Below are 19,571 nucleotides of genomic sequence, written 5' to 3' on the forward strand. Positions count from 1 at the left end.
GTTGCATTACACCTTACAACCTTGGGACAGGGTCTATCTATCGTTGCATACGGTTGCACCCATCTTGCACTGAACACATGACAAAATATTGGGGTGCGCTAACTGTCCCCGAGCTTGCATCAAGATTGCTGGCCGTCACAGCTTGCCAGCTGTCAGTTCGTATGTCACTGCCCCCGTATCCATGTACGCATTGCATCCATGCCTGTGTGGGATGAATTATGTGCCGCTCACGCCTTGCTGCCTTCGCGTCACAGCTTGCCTCAAACACAACGCGTCCTGATCACAGCTGCCGGCTAAGTGTGACACCCCTGCGGGGCGTGACTTCCAGCAGCGATGTACGACAAATCCCTAGAAGCACAACACGCTTGCACACACCCGCACATGCGCTCGCGTGCGATGTCGTAGCCTCCCACCACAATTCAAGGTTTCAGTATCACAGAGAGAAAACACGTGCGTCAAGAACCACACGAAGACGTGAAGGACCTACAGCTTTGTACGCTTGCAACCCCGCCCGCCTTCACACAACAAGCCCCAATGCAGACGCCTATGACCGAGCTGCTTCAGAGCGCGAGTGTCAGGACTCGCGCGTAAGGTACGTGAACTAGATCGGGCCACGATTGCGCGGCTAGATTTGCGACTCAGTGTGCGTGCTGCTGCAGCTGCTGCAGGTCTTGTCTATGCGTACATGCCTTAATGCCCACCGTCTCCTGTTGGTATGCTCCTACCTACCATACGTTTATCTGATCACCGCCTGCCACTGCCAAATGCACAGTGCCGCAAAGTCACACTGGGCGCTATTGCTGAACCTATACACGCGACACACTCGACCAGTTTCTCACTCCACCACCTCGCCAGGAGTCGTGGTGTAGCCGGCCCCTGATGGGCGCCCGGGGCCGAGGCCGAGGCCACTAGCGCCATCCGTGCCGCCGTTGCTGCGCCGCTCATGCGGATCCAGCACTAACCGTGCCGCCGCCAGCATGCCGCCACTTGCGCCGCTGCCACTGCCGCCACTCACACCGCTGCGGGCCGTGCCCGAAAGCGACTCTGGGACAGTGCGCGCAGTGCTAAGCGCTGGCGTCCCATTGTCGGCGAGCACGCTGCGCGCGGTGCCCTGGCCCAGGCCACCGCTGGTGATGCTGCCGAGGCGTGCGGCGGCGCCACTGCCAGCGCCGGTTACGCTGCCGCCGGAAGCCGCAGCAATGAGCGCCGGCCGAGCTGCCTCCAGCGCCGCCGCCACCGCATCCAGGTCCGCATGCTCGTCGTCGCCGACCTGCAGCAACGTGGGCGCCGGCGGCGGCGGCAGCGCCAGCTCAGCGCTTCGCCGTGTGGTGCTGAGAGCGCTGCCGCCCCGCACGCTGCCGCTTGTGACGCTGCCGCTTGTGACGCTGCCGCTGTTAAATACTGGTAGGGCAACGCCGGGTGGTAGAAGCGGCCCAGTCCCCGGCAGCGAGGACCGCTGTGGTGTGGCCACATGCGCGCTGCCGGCGACTGAGCCCACCCGTGGCGGCACCGCTGTCGTGACCGAACCCATCCCGTCGCCGACCGGCGTCAGAGGCAGCGCATTCCCAGCCGGCGATGGCGGCGCCGCCATTCCTATGGCCAGCGCCGCAAACGCGCGATCCGGCGGCGTCATTGGTCGGTCGCTACCCGACGCTGCCAGCGCAGCCGCCGCCGCCGCCGCCGTCTCGGCTGCTGCGCGGTCCATCTGTGGCGTCACAGGCCTGCCCAGCGCAAGCGTGGGCACGGCGGCGACGCTGTTGCCACTGCGCGCAACCGCGAAGCGGCCAACCACAGATATGTTGCCGGCTGTCGGCTCAACGTTGACGATGGGCTCGCCGACTTCGTCAGCGAAAACGGCGTGCAAGTGCGCGTGCGGGTGCGAGCCTGAGGCGACGCCGCCGCCGGCAGCGGCGGCCGCAAGCGCCGCTGAGATGGAGCCCGGCGGCGCGGACGACGTTGCCCCCAGACCCGACGTAAGCGCTGCGTGGTTCGCGGTCGGCGTGGTGACCGTCAACATGCCAAGGGGCACCACCGAGGGCGGCGCCGGCGGGTGCACCGGCGGTAGCCCCACCGTCACGGCGCGGTTCTCGGGGATGCCGCTGACGGGGCGGCTGGGACCCCGGCTGGGCGCGCGGCTGACGGCGCGGCTGTATGCGCCACCGGCGGTGCCGGACGGCCATAGGTTGTCCGGCATGTTCGCAGCGGTAAGGCCGCCGCGGCGGTTGACACCCATGGACGGCGCGTAGACCAGCCCGGTGTTGCTGGCGCGACCGGCAGGGCCGCCGCGGCGGGCGCCGCCGGCAACCGGCCCGCCAAACGAGCCACCCATGCCATCATTGCCGTTGTTGCTCTGTCGCCGGACCTTCATGTGCCCCATCAACAGCTCAAGGTTGGCCGCCAGGCGGTTGACTGAACGCTCCAGTCGCTCCAGTCGCTCCGGGTCGGCAGGGCCGCCGCCGCCGCCGCCGCCGCCGCCGCCGCCGCCGCCGCCGCCGCCGCCGCGCGCCATGGTCATGCCGCGCGGCAGCGTGGTCATGGTGTCTGTCTGGCGGCGCACCATGGCGCCACCGCCGCCACCACCGCCCCCCAGCGTCATGACAAATGATTTCGTGGATTTCATCGAGTTCATGCGGCTGAGCTCGCCGCGCCGGCCGCCGCCAAGGACGCTGCGCGCGTCATCATCAGCGTCGCTGCCGCTGGCGGAATCGAGGCCGCCAGCCATACTGCGCGCACAAAGCGCGGCGGTGGCGCCGCCACCGTTCAGGCTGACCGCCCGCGACTGCCCGTCGTCGACGGCGCCAGTGCCACCCCCGCCTCCTCCTCCCCCGCCGCCCCCGCCGCCGCCGTTCATGCGCGCCACAGCCACCGAGACCATTTTGTCACTGCAAAGGCAGGGCACGCGTTGAGGGGGGCGTCAGCAAATCGCTTGAAGTTAGTACCAGCACGGCAAGGCGCCAACCTGCACATGTATACGGTATGCAAAGCACTCACATCTTGGCCTGGTCTGCGGCCGCCGCTGTGGCGCCGCCCTCGCCGCCGCCCGCCGCATCCTTCCGCAGCGGCATAAGCAGGTGCAGGTATGGGTGGTTCTCATTCTTCATCAGCTTGCCACCGCTGGTGCTCTCCACGTCAATGATCAGCTCGGCGCGACCTGAAAGCAGTTCCGGAGGGATTGCATTGGCGGGTAAGGAAGCCATGCATACACATGGAGCGACTAGGACACTTGACGCACGGCTGTCAAGAGTGCAGCTCGTCAAGCCCCTTGCCCTGCCCAGGCCTGGCCATCTGCCTGCCAGCCCGCCTGTTGCTCTGGCTCTGGCTCGCTCTTGCTCACCCTTGAGGAACACGAAGCTCTGTACGCCCTTGACGCGCTTGTAGATGTCCGCCATGAGCGTGATCAGCATGTTGAGCAGCACCACCAGCAGCGCAAACATGTACACGCAGTACAGCAGGATGGCGAACTGCGTGGGCAGAAACAGGATCCGAGTTCAGCAAAGTTGTCGGCGGCAATGCGGGCCAATGAGGGCATAAGTGGCTATAAGGAACGTAAGCAATGCAGGCGCCGGACACGCCGACTTTTATCTGCCAGGTCTTGTGCAGCCGCTCAGCGCCATGCGGCCACCCATCCACCCATCTCCCGTTTCACCCCGCGCACACCCGGCCAGACCGCCACGCATGCACTCACGTGGCTGTACTCTGTGGAGATGGCCACGTGCGGGTCGCCGATGGAGAACAGCACCAGGTACACGTTCAGCAGCGCGTTGCCGAAGTCGCCGTACATGGAGCCCAGCCCGTCAGAGCCGTCCTCCAGCGTGTTCGGCGAGTTCCTGCAAGGGCGGCGGTGTGAAATTCAGGGAATTCCGGCGGCATGGGTAGGGCGAGCGACAGCTGCACAGTGCCCAGGAATGGCGCAACAGCTGCAACACAGCATGTCAGCTCTCACACGCAGGAAGGCTACGGCCCAAGCACACGCGCACGCACCTGAAGAGCACCATGAAGGCGACCGCGAAGCTGATGAACAAGGTGGCCAGCAGGCCGATGAAGTATTTGAGGCCCTTGATGATCTCGGCCGTCTGAGAGGGTCAGGTGGTGGGGGATTGCAGGCGGGGAAGAGGAGTGACCACTAGTGCCGCCGGGTACTCATGCGCGCATGCACGGGTGCACAAATCTGCAGTTAGCCATCTGCATCACAGAGTAAATCATGCACTGATAGCATGCTGGGCGCTTCGGGAGCCCCACACCACAAACCCAGCGTAACGCCACGCAGCCGCATCGCGAACGCACCATGAAGATGAATGTGCCGAGGCCGTCGATGGCCAGTCCGAAGAACATGACCTTGACCCACAGCATGATCACCTCGGCCGCCACCAGCACCGCCACGAACTGGCCCTCGCCGATGCCGAACCGGAACACGGTGCACGGGCAGATCACCAGCGTGGTCACGTACGCCGCAATGTCCTGTGTGTGTGGGGTGCATAATAGGGGCAGGTGGGTCTCGCACGTGAGCAAGGCCGCGACGTTGGCCTATGCATAGCCGTGCAACGCAGCAGAGATGCAACACGCGCCCAGGGCAGCCCTCCCTTTGCTACATATGGACAGCAAATCCGCATCAGCTAGCCCCACTCACCACAATGTTCCAGAACGAGTCAAAGTAGGCGGCGGCTCCCAGCGACACCAGCTGCACGCACTCCAGCAGCAGGAAGTAGCAACCGTACAGGAACAGGATGGCGGCGAACACCACCATGGCCACGCCGTTGGGCGTGTTGTACAGGTCGCCGGCGCCCAACTGTAGTTTAGGGGGCGCAAGGCAAGGGGAGGCTGGATCAGGCGTGCCTGGGCTAGATTAGTAGCCATGTAGTGTGCAGCGGTAAGGGTCGCGGCAGTATGAATTACGGGTATCAAGGTGTGTGTACGTAAGGACACGGCAGTTGGAAGTGCGGGTAAGCCAGGTGTGTGGAAAGCCACGGTGACTCACGCTGGGGTCGTCGTCAGCAAACAGCACCGCGAAGATGGTGAAGCAAAGTGTGTAGACCAGGTACACGAGCGCCTTGATGTAGATGCGCCGCTGGGCGAAGTTGCGCCACTTGTAGTCCACAATAGCCTGCAGGTACGTGTATGAAAATGGTTTGCATATGTGTATATGTGCACGCAAGGAGCAGCCGCTACCAGCCCTCGTGCACGCTGTTGACGCGTGGGCATCCTCCCCCGGGGATCGGCGCACCAGTGCATCCAACGCCACCTTCGCCGCCCCACAGCTCTCCTCCCCCCCCCATGCAGCCCCGCCCCGCCCACCTTGACCGTGTCGCTGCCAAACGTCTGCACCGGCACGCTGCTCTCCACCAGCGTGTGCAGCACGCTGGCCTTGCCGCTCTGCGCGGCGAAGGGCAGGCGCACCATGCACGCCTCCATCAGCGCCATGGGGCCCTTGTCGGCGCCCATCAGGCTGAGCTCGTTGATCCACATCTCCTTGTACGACGTGTACGAGGGCGCCGACGTCACGATCATGCCGCGCGCCGCGATGGAAGAGGGCACCTCCATCTCGCCCAGGGGCCGCAGCGGCAGGCCGGTCAGGAACGTCTGTGGCAAGGGGGCGATATACGGTACTCAGTGCGCAGGCACTTGCGGTATGATGCGCGAGCGCACGAGCGGGTGTATACACACAACGTTACGCAACGCTGGCATGAAGCGTGCGCTCTGCAGCCCTCGTGCGCATGGCACCTTTGACCTAGCAAGCATGGCCCTGGCGCCCCGCTGCCCCGTCACAGCCACTGCACGCACCTGGCACATGGTGGGGTACTGCTCCGCCACCGCCGGGATGGCGGCGGTGATGGCGTGGTAGGAGCCGGGCGTCACCTTCTGCGCCAGCACGGCGTCCAGCACGTGCTGCACACAGTCCGCCGCGCCGGCGTCCAGCGCGATGTTGATGACGTTGGGCTCCGCCCTCGCCGGCGGCTGCGGCTCCGGAAAGACCTTGTTGCTGCCGCCGCGCATGCCACCGCCGCTGTCCTTGGCTCCGCTGTCGCGGCCGTCCTTGGCGCCACCGGCTCCGCCGCCGCCATTGCTTGCGCTTACGTGCGACTTGTTGTGGCCCTCATGGTCGTCATCGTGCCAGCCGCTGCGGCTTAGGTCGCTCACGTGTCGCTGCGGACGTGGTGGGGTTGCAAGGATTGGTACAGAGAAGTGTAGCGAGGTAGACAGCAGGTGTGGTGTTGTGCGTACCGATGACCGACGGCGCCAATAGGTCCAATTGGGGATTGGAGTTATGGTGTCAGCAGGCAGTGGCACTGGTTCGTTGCTCAAATAGGTGCTTGAGGCGCCGTAGCCGTCAACATGACAACAGCTACGACGCTAAAAACAGCCGTGCACACTTGCACTCACCTCCACGATACCGTCCTCGCCAAGCATCATGCCGTCTTCAATGTCCCGAGCCGCTGAGCTGCGGCTGGCCACCCGCGTCAGCTTGTGCACTGCGTGCCGAATGCTGCGGCCCAGGTTCACTGCTGAGCCGCCGCCGCCACCGCCACCGCCACCCCCACCGCCCATGACGCCACTGCCATGCACGCTGCCGCCGGTCGGCGGCAGTGCGCCCGAAGTGGAAGGGACGTGGCTGCCAGGCGGGCTGCCGCCACCGGGCGCTCCGATCGCCTGCGTCACACTGCCAAACATAAAGCTCCGCCGCCGACTGCGAGAATTAAAGTCGCGGTCGCGCTCTGCTGTCAGGATAGAGCCGAGCAGCGAGCGCCGCGCGTTGCTGGCGCCGCCGGCGCCACCAACGCCTGCCATGGCGGCGGCCCCGCCGCCCGCGGCGGCGGTGCTTGCCGTGGAGTGGTGCCTCGTGTCCAGCCCGGACGCCGGCACCGTCACGCTGCCCAGGCTGCTGGTGGTGCTGCCGGCCCTCGCCCCCGCGTTTTTCAAGATGGACATGCGTGTGCCGGCCGCCGCCGCCGCAGCCACCGAACCCGGCATCGCGCCGCCGTTGCTGGTGCGCGCAGTGATGCCCGGGGACAACGCGCCGCTGTTGAGGCGCTCCGCGGCGGCCGCAATGGCGGCCGCACCGGGGCTGTTCACTACGGGGCCTGAGTCCGTTGGTGTGATCTGGTTGCTAGCATAGGGTGCGAAGCCGCTGCGGCCCGGGCTACGCGCGCCGCCCGCGCTGGCGCCGGCTGTGGGCGTGCCGGTCGCCGTCGGTGAGGCCACCGCGTCCAGGGTAACATCGGTGCCGGTGTGCGAGGTGCGTGGCGACGCTGACACACACAGCACGCCTGCCTCGGCGGCTTGCGCGTCCTCGTCACCGGTGGCGGAGGACCTCTCGCCGCCAGCAGCAATCACGGCGGCACGGGAGGGCGACAGCAGCTCCGCGCCGTTGCGCAGGAAGGTGCCTACTTTCGTCAGCAGGCTGGGCGAAGTGGCGGTGCCCTCGGCGCGGGATGGCGACGTCGCCGGTGGCGGCAGGGCAACCCGCTTGCCGCCAGCGGCGCTGGTGGTGCTGGCACCCTTGTTGCGATGCCCGCCTGTGCCACTTTTGGTGGCAGAGCCGCGCCGGCCGCCTGCCAGCCCACCCTCCTCGTGATCGTCTCCACCCGCCCGCTCTTCCTCATCCTCCTGCGCGTCACGCACACGCTCGAGCAGCGTCTTGCCACCCGTGTGTGACAGCCGCGGGCTGGGCTTCCGAATCACCGCCGCTGCCCCTGCCGGCGCCGAGCCCATCGACGTGCGCTCGCCGGGCTCTGCACCGGACATGCTGCCGCGCTTGGTGGCGCCGTCCCACACCGCCAGGGAGCCCGCGCCCACGCCCGTTGGCGTCTTGCCTGACTGGACGCCGGCCGAGCCGGCGAGCATGCCGACTCGTGGCACGTGGCGTATTGATGACAGCACTGAGTTCTGCACGGCAGAGGCGGCGAGGCCCAGCTTCCCGGAGGAAGCGGGCACGCTGCCGATGATGAGCTTGGTGATCTCCGGATTGGAGTTGGAGACGGCGTGCATGAGGATGGTCCAGCCGCGCGAGTCCTGGATGTTGGGCAGCAGCGGAAACTGGCGCAGCACACGCGAGTACACCTCGCGCGAGCGGTTCAGGCTGGCTGCGGACAGGCGCTGGTAGAGCATGGAGCCCTCCGGCACGCAGCGCAGCTCCGCACCCACGTCCTGCGGCATTGAGCGAGACCCGGCTGAAGTCAGTTCCAGGGCATTTGAGTGCCTTGCCACCAGCTTGCCACCCGTGCCACCCGCTTGCCACTGCGCAGCTGCAATATTGCCACATGTGTTCATCCAACACAGCATCACTCACCCAGTCTATGAGCTGGCCCTTGGCCGTGCAGCCCGCCATGCGCGTGCCGGTGGCGGACAGGTCGCAGTGCACAAAGCCGCCGCTCTCCACCGCGCCCATCACACGCTCAAAGTTCGCCTGGCACAGCTCCGAGCCCGCCGCCGCGTCCCACAGCCGCGCCTTGCCGTCACTGCCCACCGACAGCAGCCGCCGCGAGTCGCCGCTCCAGCCGCAGTCGAAGACTTTGCCGTCGTGCGCGGGGATGTCGTAGAGCAAGCAGTTGCGGGCGACGTCCCAGATGAGGATGGAGCCCTTCTCGCCGCCCACCTGCAGCCGCGTGCCGTCAAAGCTGAACTTGATGGTCAAGCCCTTGCCGTCCATCGCGTCGTCCAGAGAAGTAATCTGCGATGGGAAACAGTTTCAGTTTAATGTGTGCATGTGCACTCAAGGTAGGCTATGGCGCATGCACACAGATACGCCTGGCCCGCGTGGCAGAGAAGGCAAGCGCGGCGGCGCACCTTTATCCCGGTCTCGGTGTCAAAGATCACGATCTGCTCGTCACTGCCTGTGCTGGCAACCATGGTGCCGCAGGGGCTGAGCGTGCAGCACAGCACGCTGGCGTCCTCGTGTGCGGCGATGACCTGATCAGAGGGTGGGTGCCCGAGGAAAGGCGAGCAGTGAGCATGACGCGCTGCATATGACACCACTGCAAAGAGCACCAGTGTTGATGAGGCCGCATGAATATGCAATTTGTCCAACCGAAGCCCGCGCACACACCTGCTTGGGCACGTGTGTGTCCGTGTCCCAGATGTAGATGAAGCCCTGCCGGTCGCCCGACGCCATGGACACGCCGTCCACACTCATCTCCACCGCCACCACCGGTGCCGTGTGCCCCGTCAGCACACACAGCTTGGTCTGCCGCCGCCAGTCCCACATGATAACCTGAGCAATATAAGAAGATGCACGCTTGGATGCCAGGTATTACTTGGGTACGGTACACAGCACACGGACACCGCTTGCATTCACGAGCTACATCCGTCCATCCTGGCGCCCAGCTGCCACCGCGCATACGGTACACACCTTATGGTCCTCGGCGCAGCTGTACACCGCTGTGGCGTCGTGCGTGAAGCGCACGCACGTGATGGCGTAGCGCTTGTGCGCCACCCACTTGTGCATTTGCTGCTGATGCACCACGTCCCTGCGCAACAAGCGACATTGCATTCCGCATATTGAGCCAACAGCACTAAAACAACTTCGGTTGCTCCTGAGGTGTTGCAGCCCCAACGCTCACCAGACAATTAGCTCGCCGCGCAACGTGCCGCTGACCAACAAGCGCCCGTCTGACGAGAAGTCCAGGCAGCGCGTGCCGCTGGTCTCGTCGCCCAGCATGTGCACCGTGGTGTCGGGGCCGCAGAAAAGCACCAACGCGTTGCCGGCGGCGCCGGCCTTGGTGAGCGCGGTGCCGTGGCGGAACAGGTAGGAGTTGCCGGGGTGCTGCTCGGGCGGGCGGGGCACCATGTCGTAGCTGTAGGGATTGGACAGCGCAGGCACCGTTTTCAGGACTCGAGCACGCTTGCGGTATAAGAACCGTATACATTGAGTACGTGCACTGAAGCGTTGTTACTGGTTGCGTTTGCGCAAGCGCAGCTTTCTTATGCGCGTATGGGTGCGTACACAGGTCCCGCGCTTACATGGCCGCGTGGTTTAGTGGGTCGTGCAGCACCACTGCGTCGTGCGCCACGCAGGAGCGGTTGGGCGTGTTGCGGATGAAGTCGCCGCTGAAGATGCGGCTGCCGTCCGCAATGAAGTCCGTGACGTGCTCCTCCGCGCTCTTGCTGCAGTCCCACGTGATGGCCTGCCGCCCGCACACGCTGAGCAGCACGTGCTCCGGCTTCTTCATGAACGCAATGTCGCTGACGGACGAGGCGTTGCCGGTGTAGTGCGCCGCACTGCGGGGGGCCAGGCACGTGGTGCGACACGTGAGGCTGCAGTGCTTGACATTACAAATCCCAGCTCCTAAACCCAGTCTACCCAAACTTCCAACCCACTTGTGCTTCCGCACAACACCATAACCCGCACAAAGCCTCACCGCATGCCGCTCCACGGGTCCATTAGCGTCACGCCGCCATCCGCCGCGCCCACCGCCAGCACAGACACGTCCGAGTTGAACGTCAGCCGCGTGGCGGGCAGGTCCGTGACCTTGACGTCGCACAGCGGCACGTATGCTGCGGGGTTGCCCGCCTGGGAGGGGGTTGTGGGTAGCGCCCAGACGTGCACCGTGCCGCCGGCTGTGGCCGCCGCCAGCAGCGACTGATTGCAGCTGATGGCCAGAGAGGCGACCTCCAGTAAATCCGGCACCTCGAGGCGTCGCAGCGGCTCCGGACCGTACGATTTGGCTGCATGGGGCCACAGCAATACGCATTTCATGATCACGTCTCAAACCCAGGGCCCACTGGTGCTTCACCGCTGCCCGCCCAAACCACGCCCACTCACCGTCCCACACCAGCACCTCGCCCACGCGACTGGCGCTGACCAGCAGGTCGCTGCGCGGGCTGTACAGCAGCCCCGTCACGAAGTCGTGGTGGGCGGTCAGGTGCGCCACCACCATGCCCCGCCGCAGGTCGGTGACGACCACCGCGCCGTCGCGCCCCGCGCTCGCGACCTGCCCGCCGTCCGGCCGCACCACCAGCTGCTCCACGGGGCAGACCTGCTTGCTGTGCGTCCAGGTGACGGTGGCCTCAAAGCTGGGCCCGTCCGACAAGTTCCAGCAGCGCAGGCAGCCGTCCTTGTAGCCCACCACCAGGCTGGCGCCGTCAGGCGTGGGCGCCAGGCTGCACACCAGGTCGCTGTGCTGCCGCATCACCTGTGCGCCGTGCGGCGGCGTTTGCAAGCACATATGGTCAATGCCCGGTCGGGGTTGGGTAATGAGCTGCTCCAGCATCACCCCCGCATCCATGCCGTCCCGCTCCCAGGTAAGCAGTAACACCTGCCCGCCGCCCCACCTCAAACATGCGCGCGGCGTCCAGGTACCAGAGGAAGGCGTTCCCGTCGCCGTCCACGGAGAGGGCGCGCGTGGCGTCGGCGTTGAGGTCCACGAACAGAACAGGGCTGGAGTGGCCCTGCAGCCGCATGATGCACGACCCGTCCGCAAGCGACCACACCAGCACCGTGCCCTCGCTATCGCCGCTGATCGCCACCTCGCCGTCCTCGCAGATCTGTGGGCAAGAGGGAGTGCCGCGAAGACGCATGCGACGGATACAGGGTTCAAGGGCTTCAGCATGGTTCCAGATGACTGCACAGCCCTTGCCGCTTCTCGGCTCCCCAGCCTGTCGGTCCCCAGCCCGCACCTTGCAGTGCATCACGTCCGTGGCGTGCCCCTCCAGCGTGGAGCGCAGCATGCCCGTCTCGCTCTCCCACACATGAATCAGGTTGTCGCGCCCCGCCGTCACGAACAGTGACGAGTCATTGGAGAAATCCGCATGGAGCACGTTGCCATCGCACACCTGAGTTTTGCGAGAGAGTTACAAGGCCAAACACTTCAAGCGTGCTTGCATCCGCACCCGCGTCACTTCCCCCGTATGCGTTTCAGACTGCACTTGAATACCCATGCAGAAACATGTGACAAAAAATACCTGTAGCGACATGTGGCTTTCGGTGATGATATCGTACAGCACCAGGTTGATGCCGTACACCTGCTCCTGCACGTACAGCAGCACCTTGGTGCCGTCGGGGCTGACCACGTAGCATGCGCGGTTGCGGCACTCCGCCACGTCCTCAAACGCCTGCGTCGTCTGCACCGCGCCCGTGCGCGTGTTGAATATTGTGAGCCCGCAGTCGTCACCGGCACACGACAGCACCGAGTCGCCCTCCGCGCTGAAGCCGCAGCGCTTGGACACGTGCCCGGTCTCGTAGCGCCTGCGGCGATGGAAAGTGGGCTTTCAGGACACGCTCTGGAAGAGGTCGGCCCTAGCCATCTGGCTGGCGAAGAGCAGCACGCCCACCTGATCATGGAGCCCTCCCCCACGCTCCATAGCTCCAACTGCCCGTCCTCGTCGCAGCTCAGCAGCTGCTTGTCGTCCGCGCTGAAAACCAGGAAGCTCAGCGGCTCCAAGCCCACGTCCAGCACCGCCACCAGGTGCCGGTTGGACGTCACCCACACATACACCTTGGGCGCTGCCGCCGCGACATCGGCTCCGCGCCCGCCCACCGTGCCCAGCTCCATGGGTCGGCCGTCAGTTGCGGCCGCGACCTTACTACCGTCGTCGTTAAACGTTGCGTACTTGATCTGGGTCGCGCCCGGCGCCACCATGGTCACCATCAGCATGCCGTCGTCTGCGGACAGCAGCTTTACGTCGTTGCCGTAGCCCCAGCGCATGACGTACGTGCCGTCAGGGGAGAAGCACACGCCCTGCGTGCGAGGTGAAATAAGGCACGGTTGTTCACAGCCGCCCTACTTCATGTTTTGCCACCCCGCGCTTTCCCAGCAACCTTGGAAAGCCTCCAACTCCAAGCTTTCTACCCTGCTGTAGCCACCAACGCACTTCAACCATCCCGCCAGCCCTCGCCAAAATGTGCGAAGACCGCCTCTCGCATCCTGCCCATCCTCCAGCGCCCCGTGCCTCCTCCGCCTGCGCCAGACCCCCCTCACCTTGCCCGGCACCTCGTTGGGCGCCCGAAACTGCATGGCCAGGCTGCCTGCCTTGGCATCCAGCGTCGTTTGATTGTTTGTGTGATGGAACATAATGCTGCGCTTGCGCTGCTGCAGGTCCTTCACCAGGTCCTTCACAGCGTCAGCCGCCGCGGCGCCGCCGTTTGCGCCCGGCGCCAGCAGCCCGCCATGGTACACGCTGTGCGAGCGCGTCGACAGCACGCCGCCGCCACCGCCCCCGGCACCGGCTCCACCGCCGCCGCGCTCCGTCAAGTGGTCCTTTCCCCCGCCACCGCCTCCGCCGCCACCGTTAAGGGCGGCGAGGGCCAGAGACAGTCCCACGTTGCTAGCGGTGCGTGGCACACGGAAGCTGGTGGCACCCAGGGAGATGGGCCGCGTGGGCGGCGTATGGTTGACGAAGATGCTGGCTTTGGGGCTGTTGTCGGCGGGGCCGTCCACTCCGTCAGCTGCAAGCACAAACCGTCGGGGTGGGCGGTCAAATTGTAAGGTAGTTAGGAATATCCCCAAGCCGCTTTAAACAACGCTGGGGTACAGTCGCATGTTGCCAACGCCTGCCCTCACATCCGTTGCGTCGTCTACCACTTTCCCCTTCGTAAACCGTAGCGCAGTTGTTTAGCCCAACCAGGCAGGCACGTGGCATGAGCGACGTCAGCCGCGTGTAGCCCCTTGCCGGAGTCAGGACGCGAAGGTCTATGCTGATTGGCGCCATCCTGCGCTGCCTCACCGTTAGCCGTGGCCGAGCCCTTCCGCAGCAAGCTGGCCATTGTCCAGCTTAGTCCCTTGCTCGGAGGCCCTCTTTCCCCGGGCGCTCGCCCGGGGCCGTCGTCTGCAGACACAAATACCGCATACAGGTCCAAGGGTGAATGGGTTGGACGGGGGGGCTCGCCAAAGCGAGCCGCGTACAGCAAGTGCGAATCCGGTTGGACTATCACAGCCGGGTCAGGCACGGGGCACGGCCGTGACGCCGCTGTGGGGCGCCCATGCCATAGGCACGCGCTGACCGCTACCAAGTACTGTAAACGGTTGGGGTGTCCGGGCAAGGGCGCTGCACAGCGACCGCATTGCGAACTGTGGTTCGGCCTTCAGAACTTCCTCCGCTCAGCCTTTCAGCTTGCTAGGGCAGCCGCATCAATACTTCTCGGCTTCTTCTCGGCTCCGTGCATCAGTCCTGTCTCTGTCACAACGCGCGTCCTCCTCGTGGCCGATGCTATTTTGGGAAGCCTCCGAGTAGGTCCCGTAGTCACGCCCAGCAGCGTATATCAATGTAGCTGAACGAAGAGCCCGCTGCCGGAGCTTGGCACGCCCTCCCGGCTCGGGAAGCTGTGCCTGACCGCGCTTCGAGTGCTCAGTGCGAGGCTCACCTGCCATACTTGGCAGCGACGAGAAGCCGTCTTAGCTTTGCTCCATTGATGTGATATCCTTTGCTGCGCCCTGCGCCTGGGAGCGCAAGGCCACTCGCCACGCAAAGCCTATCGCCGTTGCCTGCTCAGATTAAGTCTCTCTATACTACTGCTTAATACGCAGAGCTTTCGGTTAAGACGAAGAGTCACAGTCAGGAAACACGCCTGTTATATTGTAAACCAAGTCAGTTATGAATTTATCCTAGACGTGATGGAAGGTTCACAAGTGCCTGTAGGGCATTGAATAAAGAAACTTTGGCAACCGGCAACGCGTGCTACCTGAGCGATGATTGCGTTCGAGCGACTCTTGCAGGCTCTTGCTTCAGCTAGCTATTGTTTTTCTTAGATTATAGCTGATTAGATAAGTCTCACTCACTCCAATATAAGCGCTAGTCAAGTTACTTTGCCGGGGCCGCGTTTGTTCTCGCTCGCTCTTTGTATCGCAGCTCATCTTCCGTGTGTACTCTAATCCATGCAAGTCCATACAAAGAGTTAAAATGAGAGCGCGGCACCGACTGAAGTTTGTGGAGCTGTTGGACGACTAAAACAGAGTTAGTCGAGCGCCCGCTTGGCAACAGTTGCTGGTTTGAATGGGCGAGCACCAGATAGGAGCGCCCACGGAGCTGGATAAGCTCGACGCTGGTTTCAGAGACAGCCGGAAGACATGGCTGTGCGTTGGGAAAGCCATTTTCTGGCCCATCATCCTGCTTGTGCAGGCTGTGTGGTAAGCTCGGGTGTGTCGTCAAGGGTTCGGCTTTTGAGGTGTCGCGTAGTCGAGGGGGATACGTCTCGGCGGGCGAGGGTTTGCCACAGGCGGATGGCGGCACACTCAACGGCGCCCCTGGGCACAATGGGAACACTGGTCTGTTCAGCTGGGGTGCTGCCTCTGTCACGCAAGCGAGCGTGTCAACGGCCATGAGCCATCGGTGCTAGGTTGGCTGAACGGCCCGGCGTCCCCGCCCCCAGGATTTACTTCTTCGGTTGCCTCTTCGCGTACGGGAAGCGCCTTGGGCGAGGGGTGCTATGTGGACTCTGCGTGTGCTGCAGTTGCACATACAAGGTCAGTGGGATGTAGCGCGACAATGCTTAACCATGCACCTGCGCGCAACCGTGTCAGTACATAGCGCGCGAGCAGTGCGCGACTGTATGCAGCCCCAGTCTTGCAATGGGTTGCCGTGCACCAGTGATGATGTGATGCCCTCTGTGCGCCTTGGGTATTCGCAGGACAAGAAGTTCCCACCCACACACGCTGCCATCGGTGCATGGGAAAACAAGTCTCCGGAGCAGATCGATAGCGAAATTAAATGGTGGGTCTTGTCTGCGTTGAGCGACCGGAGAACACTGAGGGCTTGCAGCGTTCGCAAGCAGCGCATTTACCACTACTGGCACTCACAAGGACGCTACCCAACAGGCGGCGGATTGGTGACATTGTGGCGGCGGGCGGCAAGAGCGGGGCCAAGCTGTTCGCAGGTTGGTGGTGGCTGCCAATGCAGCGGGGTCCACTGGGTCCAAAGCCTCGTGTGTTCACGCACGACACGCTCCAGGTGGAATCCGCAGCTCAGAGCTTGATGTACAGTAGGTATCATGGATGGCATGCACTGCGTCCAGTATGCATCACCGTTGCGCCTGGACATGATCGTGACCTCCCATCACGTGTGCCGCCAGGCAAGATTGAGCCGGCGGACATCTGCCAGGGCGGCCTAGGCGACTGTTGGCTCATGAGCGCTCTGGCGTGCCTCGCCAACCAGGAGGGGGCCGTGCAGCAGGTGCGGGCGCCCGCATCCAGGCAGCGGAGGGCGCATTGACGCAGACGAAAGGGCGGTGGGTACCACCATCAAGGCAGTAATACCTTGCCGCTCCAGCATAAGCCTTAGATCGTGAGCACGCAGCCTGTGACGGGCTGGCGGCGGCATTCTACCGGCAACGATCGCCTACAGCCACTGGGGTCTGACACCGCGACACCACATGGAACACACGCACAACCTAATGTCATGCGGTTCTCCAACCCCCTCCCTCCATCCAGGTGTTCCTGACAAAGGAGTACACAAACTATGGGCGCTACCGCATCCGGCTGTGGGATGCGCCCAACGAGAAGTGGGTCACGCTGACCATAGACGACTGGATCCCCTGCAACGCCAACACTGGCCAGCCCGTGTTCGCCAAGCCCAACGGTGACGAGGCCTGGGTGCTGCTGCTGGAGAAGGCAATGGCCAAATTCAAGGTGTGGCGCAAGGGACTTCACCATGTGAAGCATACGGCATAGCAGCGACAATCCTATACGTACCACCCGCCTCCTTTTTGCCGCTAAGAACCCCATCCCTGTGCGTCGTGCCAGGGCTCCTATGCCAATCTGGACGGCGGCAGCACCATGTGGGCGCTTGAGGCGCTGACAGGCGATTACGTGTTCGAGTTCCGGCTGGAACCCAAGGTGGGGCGGTGCCGGTGGATGGGCAGGTGACGGTGCGCGGCGGCGCATGAACAGCGGACTGCATAGGTTGGTGGGTGTCAGGGTCGCTTGGTGCCGGTAAGCACGCCACGGAAAGGCTGCTGAGGTGCGCAAGACCCAGTCATCCCTGCTTGTGCGGCTCTGCAGCTGAACAAGTGGCAACGGCGGGAGATGTTCCACCGGTCCAACAACACCGGCGGCTTCGACGTGCTGTTGCGTCTCACAGACGACGCCCTGGACGGCGACGAAATGTTCTCGGTGGGCAGTCAGGAGTGCACATATGGGTTGTATTGTGGATACAACAGACAGAGGAGGTGGTGCCGCTTAAAGCTGTTGCAAAGGAAGGTGTGTCAAGCGACACGAAACGGTGACGCGAGGGCATCCGGTGACACGGAAAGGGAAGCGAGCAAAATCCATTGCATGATCAACCCGCAGACGATGCTGTTCTACAACCGTAAGAGGAGCTTCATCGCCGCCAGCACGGGCAGCGGCAGCGACAAGGACAACGTCAACGGCATTGTGCAGGTGGGGCCGGCGGGCGTCTGCTTATCTTAGCCATAGCAGGATATTGGGACTGACAATGGTGCGGGACTTGCAGTGGTCCTGCTGCGCTCCATGACGCATCGGTATCACAGTTGCGGCCTCGCCGTGTGTCTCCTCTCCACTAAACCGCCTCAGGGCCACGCCTACGCCGTCTGCAACGTCAAGCTGGTGGACCGCTTCCAGCTGGTGCAGCTGCGCAAGTACGTGGCTCAATACGGGACGGGGCGCGTGTGGGTTCCAATTAGACAGGCCTGAGTGGCAGCTACAATGGAATGGGCTGGAGCCTCGTGGACGTGCATGTTCTTAACGGCGCCTCGCACCTATACAGAAGGAGGTGGTATAACGCACCCATAGATGCTGTCATTAGCATGCCAGCCCTAACTCCAATGCTGTTCCTCCCGCACAGCCCCTGGGGAACCTTCGAGTGGGACGGGGCATGGAGCGACAAGAGCCCGCTGTGGGAGCAGCATCCCAAGGTGATAGCGGTGTGGTGCTGTGGGTAATAGATAGTGCTTTGTATGCGGAGTTATACTTAGTTACATCACTTACATGCACAGACAACGCCGAAAGCTCGCAGCCGTATGAACTTGAGGGGCCGGTGCTGTGGTGCTGTGTGGAGCTTAATGATGTGGCGGCAACGACCCCTTTGAAAAACGTTGCCAGGCGGTTTGGGGTTTCCCACATTCCTGCTACCTGTGCTTGGCTGTACATTCATTACAGGTGAAGCGCGCGTTAGACTTCACACCCGGCGACGACGGTACCTTCTGGTGGGTGTCGCGTGCGAGCATGCACTGTACCGTTCGATTGCGGTTTCACAACAGGGGATACCCAAGAGGCTTGCTAGCCCTTAGCATGAAATAAGCTTCACACGGACGGCCTGTGCAGTTGCCCGGAACGCCATGTGCTGGTAACGCACAGTAAGGATCCGCACGCTTTGTGCCGTGGCACAGGATGGAGTGGAAGGATTTCTACTCCTACTACAAGTGCCTGGACTTCTGCATCCGGTGAGTTGCACCCCATTGTGGCGTGCTGGGGTTACGGTATTCACCAGCTTGCTGCGTGCCTGTCACCGCCATCACGCACATCTACCACAAGCTCACACAAGCACACGTAGGATAGGGCCAAACGTGTGCTTGCTGTCTAAACTCTGCATTACGGTACATGCCTACCGTTTACGCGCAGCACCACGGGATTCGACGACATCGCCATTGACCTGCACGAGGAGCGGCTGCTTTGTGGCCCCACGATAGGCTGCGTGATGGGCTGCGCGCGCTACTGGCTGTGCTGCCTGGGCATACGCGCGCTGTTCTTCAGCCGGAAGGCGCGGCATTTTGAGAAGCCACCGGCGGAGGGCGGCTGCATGGGCTGTTGAGGTCGGGAGAAGGTCCCCGGAGCCGCAGTCTGCAGCTGCAGCAGGCCATTGCGCCCCCGCATCTGGACTTGAGACGGGAGTGTGCGCGCCTGTTTGCACTGCTGGTTGAAAGGTTACAAAGAAGTGCTTTTGTGTCCAAATGAAGGATGTGGGCGTAAATTTATTGACTACCGTACCACACTGAAGTGATTTATTGACTACCACACGCAGCACTGACGTCTTGGGACACCACTCTTTGACCGCGCATTCATCCACATAACGTTGGTGTGCGATCCCTTTGGTGCCAACAGCCTTAAAACAGTTGGAGGCGATCCGACATATGTACTGTAGGCGCCTAGCTAGGGCTGCACACAACGTTGCGTGCCCCATGTACATTTGCACAAGCCGGAACAATTCCAGCAGCCAGTGGGTTTAATTCTCAAACTTACCCAGCATGACGACCTAACGGCTCAAGTACGTTCCTACAATTTTCCCAGTAGCACAGCGCCTCCACAGTCCACACTACGAGTCTACGACTGAACGCGTTGGTGTTGCGCCAAGAACAGGCGGCAGACTGAGACATTTAGCAGGCGCGCACAGCCTCCTTTCCTAGGTCCAGGCTGTTTAAGGCCCAGAGCCCCGGACAGTAAGAAGGCAGGCTGGTGCGTGCACACAAGACTCAACGTGTGTCACACTGTCACCCCACAGGTGAGGCCGTGATGTCCAACTCAGCAAACTCATGTCATGAAGGTCCGAGAGATGTCCTGATAGCATACACCACAACACATTATGATGTCTAACACGGTTGATTCCGCAGTATTAACGGCCCTTATGCTATAGTAAGCGGGGCACAGCGCGTACGTGCGGTCATCCACTGCTGCGTACAAACCTTCACTAGG

At 63.1% G+C, this 19,571-nt stretch overlaps 2 protein-coding genes across 2 annotated transcripts; one reads left to right on the forward strand and one right to left on the reverse strand.

The window, feature by feature from the left end:
- Nucleotide 1: 1 nt before the first annotated feature.
- CHLRE_02g112200v5 (uncharacterized protein) lies at nucleotides 2-14,568 on the reverse strand. Its single transcript, XM_043059903.1, has 26 exons — nucleotides 14,294-14,568; nucleotides 13,657-13,758; nucleotides 12,912-13,378; nucleotides 12,265-12,671; nucleotides 11,896-12,178; nucleotides 11,611-11,766; nucleotides 11,266-11,478; nucleotides 10,757-11,126; nucleotides 10,353-10,659; nucleotides 9,955-10,212; nucleotides 9,555-9,788; nucleotides 9,344-9,461; nucleotides 9,041-9,205; nucleotides 8,782-8,904; nucleotides 8,285-8,665; nucleotides 6,379-8,142; nucleotides 5,779-6,141; nucleotides 5,293-5,577; nucleotides 4,976-5,101; nucleotides 4,628-4,786; nucleotides 4,285-4,458; nucleotides 3,982-4,073; nucleotides 3,686-3,827; nucleotides 3,335-3,461; nucleotides 2,992-3,151; nucleotides 2-2,882 (listed from the first exon to the last, which is right to left on the reverse strand). Exons 2-26 carry the CDS (start codon nucleotides 13,694-13,696, stop codon nucleotides 836-838), a joined length of 8,961 nt encoding a protein of 2,986 aa, XP_042927537.1. The 5' UTR covers nucleotides 13,697-13,758; nucleotides 14,294-14,568; the 3' UTR covers nucleotides 2-835.
- Nucleotides 14,569-14,684: 116 nt separating this feature from the next.
- CHLRE_02g112250v5 (uncharacterized protein) lies at nucleotides 14,685-19,570 on the forward strand. Its single transcript, XM_001699861.2, has 14 exons — nucleotides 14,685-15,056; nucleotides 15,299-15,392; nucleotides 15,557-15,639; nucleotides 15,744-15,802; nucleotides 15,998-16,098; nucleotides 16,356-16,553; nucleotides 16,668-16,760; nucleotides 16,926-17,036; nucleotides 17,214-17,303; nucleotides 17,457-17,521; nucleotides 17,728-17,797; nucleotides 18,042-18,088; nucleotides 18,272-18,325; nucleotides 18,504-19,570. Exons 1-14 carry the CDS (start codon nucleotides 14,923-14,925, stop codon nucleotides 18,691-18,693), a joined length of 1,389 nt encoding a protein of 462 aa, XP_001699913.1. The 5' UTR covers nucleotides 14,685-14,922; the 3' UTR covers nucleotides 18,694-19,570.
- The last annotated feature ends 1 nt before the right edge of the window (nucleotide 19,571 follows it).

This window comes from Chlamydomonas reinhardtii, chromosome 2, assembly GCF_000002595.2.
Source record: "Chlamydomonas reinhardtii strain CC-503 cw92 mt+ chromosome 2, whole genome shotgun sequence".
NCBI lineage: Eukaryota > Viridiplantae > Chlorophyta > Chlorophyceae > Chlamydomonadales > Chlamydomonadaceae > Chlamydomonas > Chlamydomonas reinhardtii.

Coding starts and splice junctions, on each gene's coding strand:
- CHLRE_02g112250v5 (XM_001699861.2), top strand. CDS start 14,923: ATGGGCGAGCACCAGATAGGAGCGCCCACGGAGCTGGATAAGCTCGAC. Junction 17,304..17,456: donor ACGTCAACGGCATTGTGCAG/GTGGGGCCGGCG, acceptor AAACCGCCTCAG/GGCCACGCCTACGCCGTCTG. Junction 18,326..18,503: donor TGCCTGGACTTCTGCATCCG/GTGAGTTGCACC, acceptor GTTTACGCGCAG/CACCACGGGATTCGACGACA.
- CHLRE_02g112200v5 (XM_043059903.1), bottom strand. CDS start 13,696: ATGGCCAGCTTGCTGCGGAAGGGCTCGGCCACGGCTAACG. Junction 4,459..4,627: donor ACTCGTTCTGGAACATTGTG/GTGAGTGGGGCT, acceptor CCACACACACAG/GACATTGCGGCGTACGTGAC. Junction 3,828..3,981: donor GCCTTCATGGTGCTCTTCAG/GTGCGTGCGCGT, acceptor CCGCCCTTGCAG/GAACTCGCCGAACACGCTGG.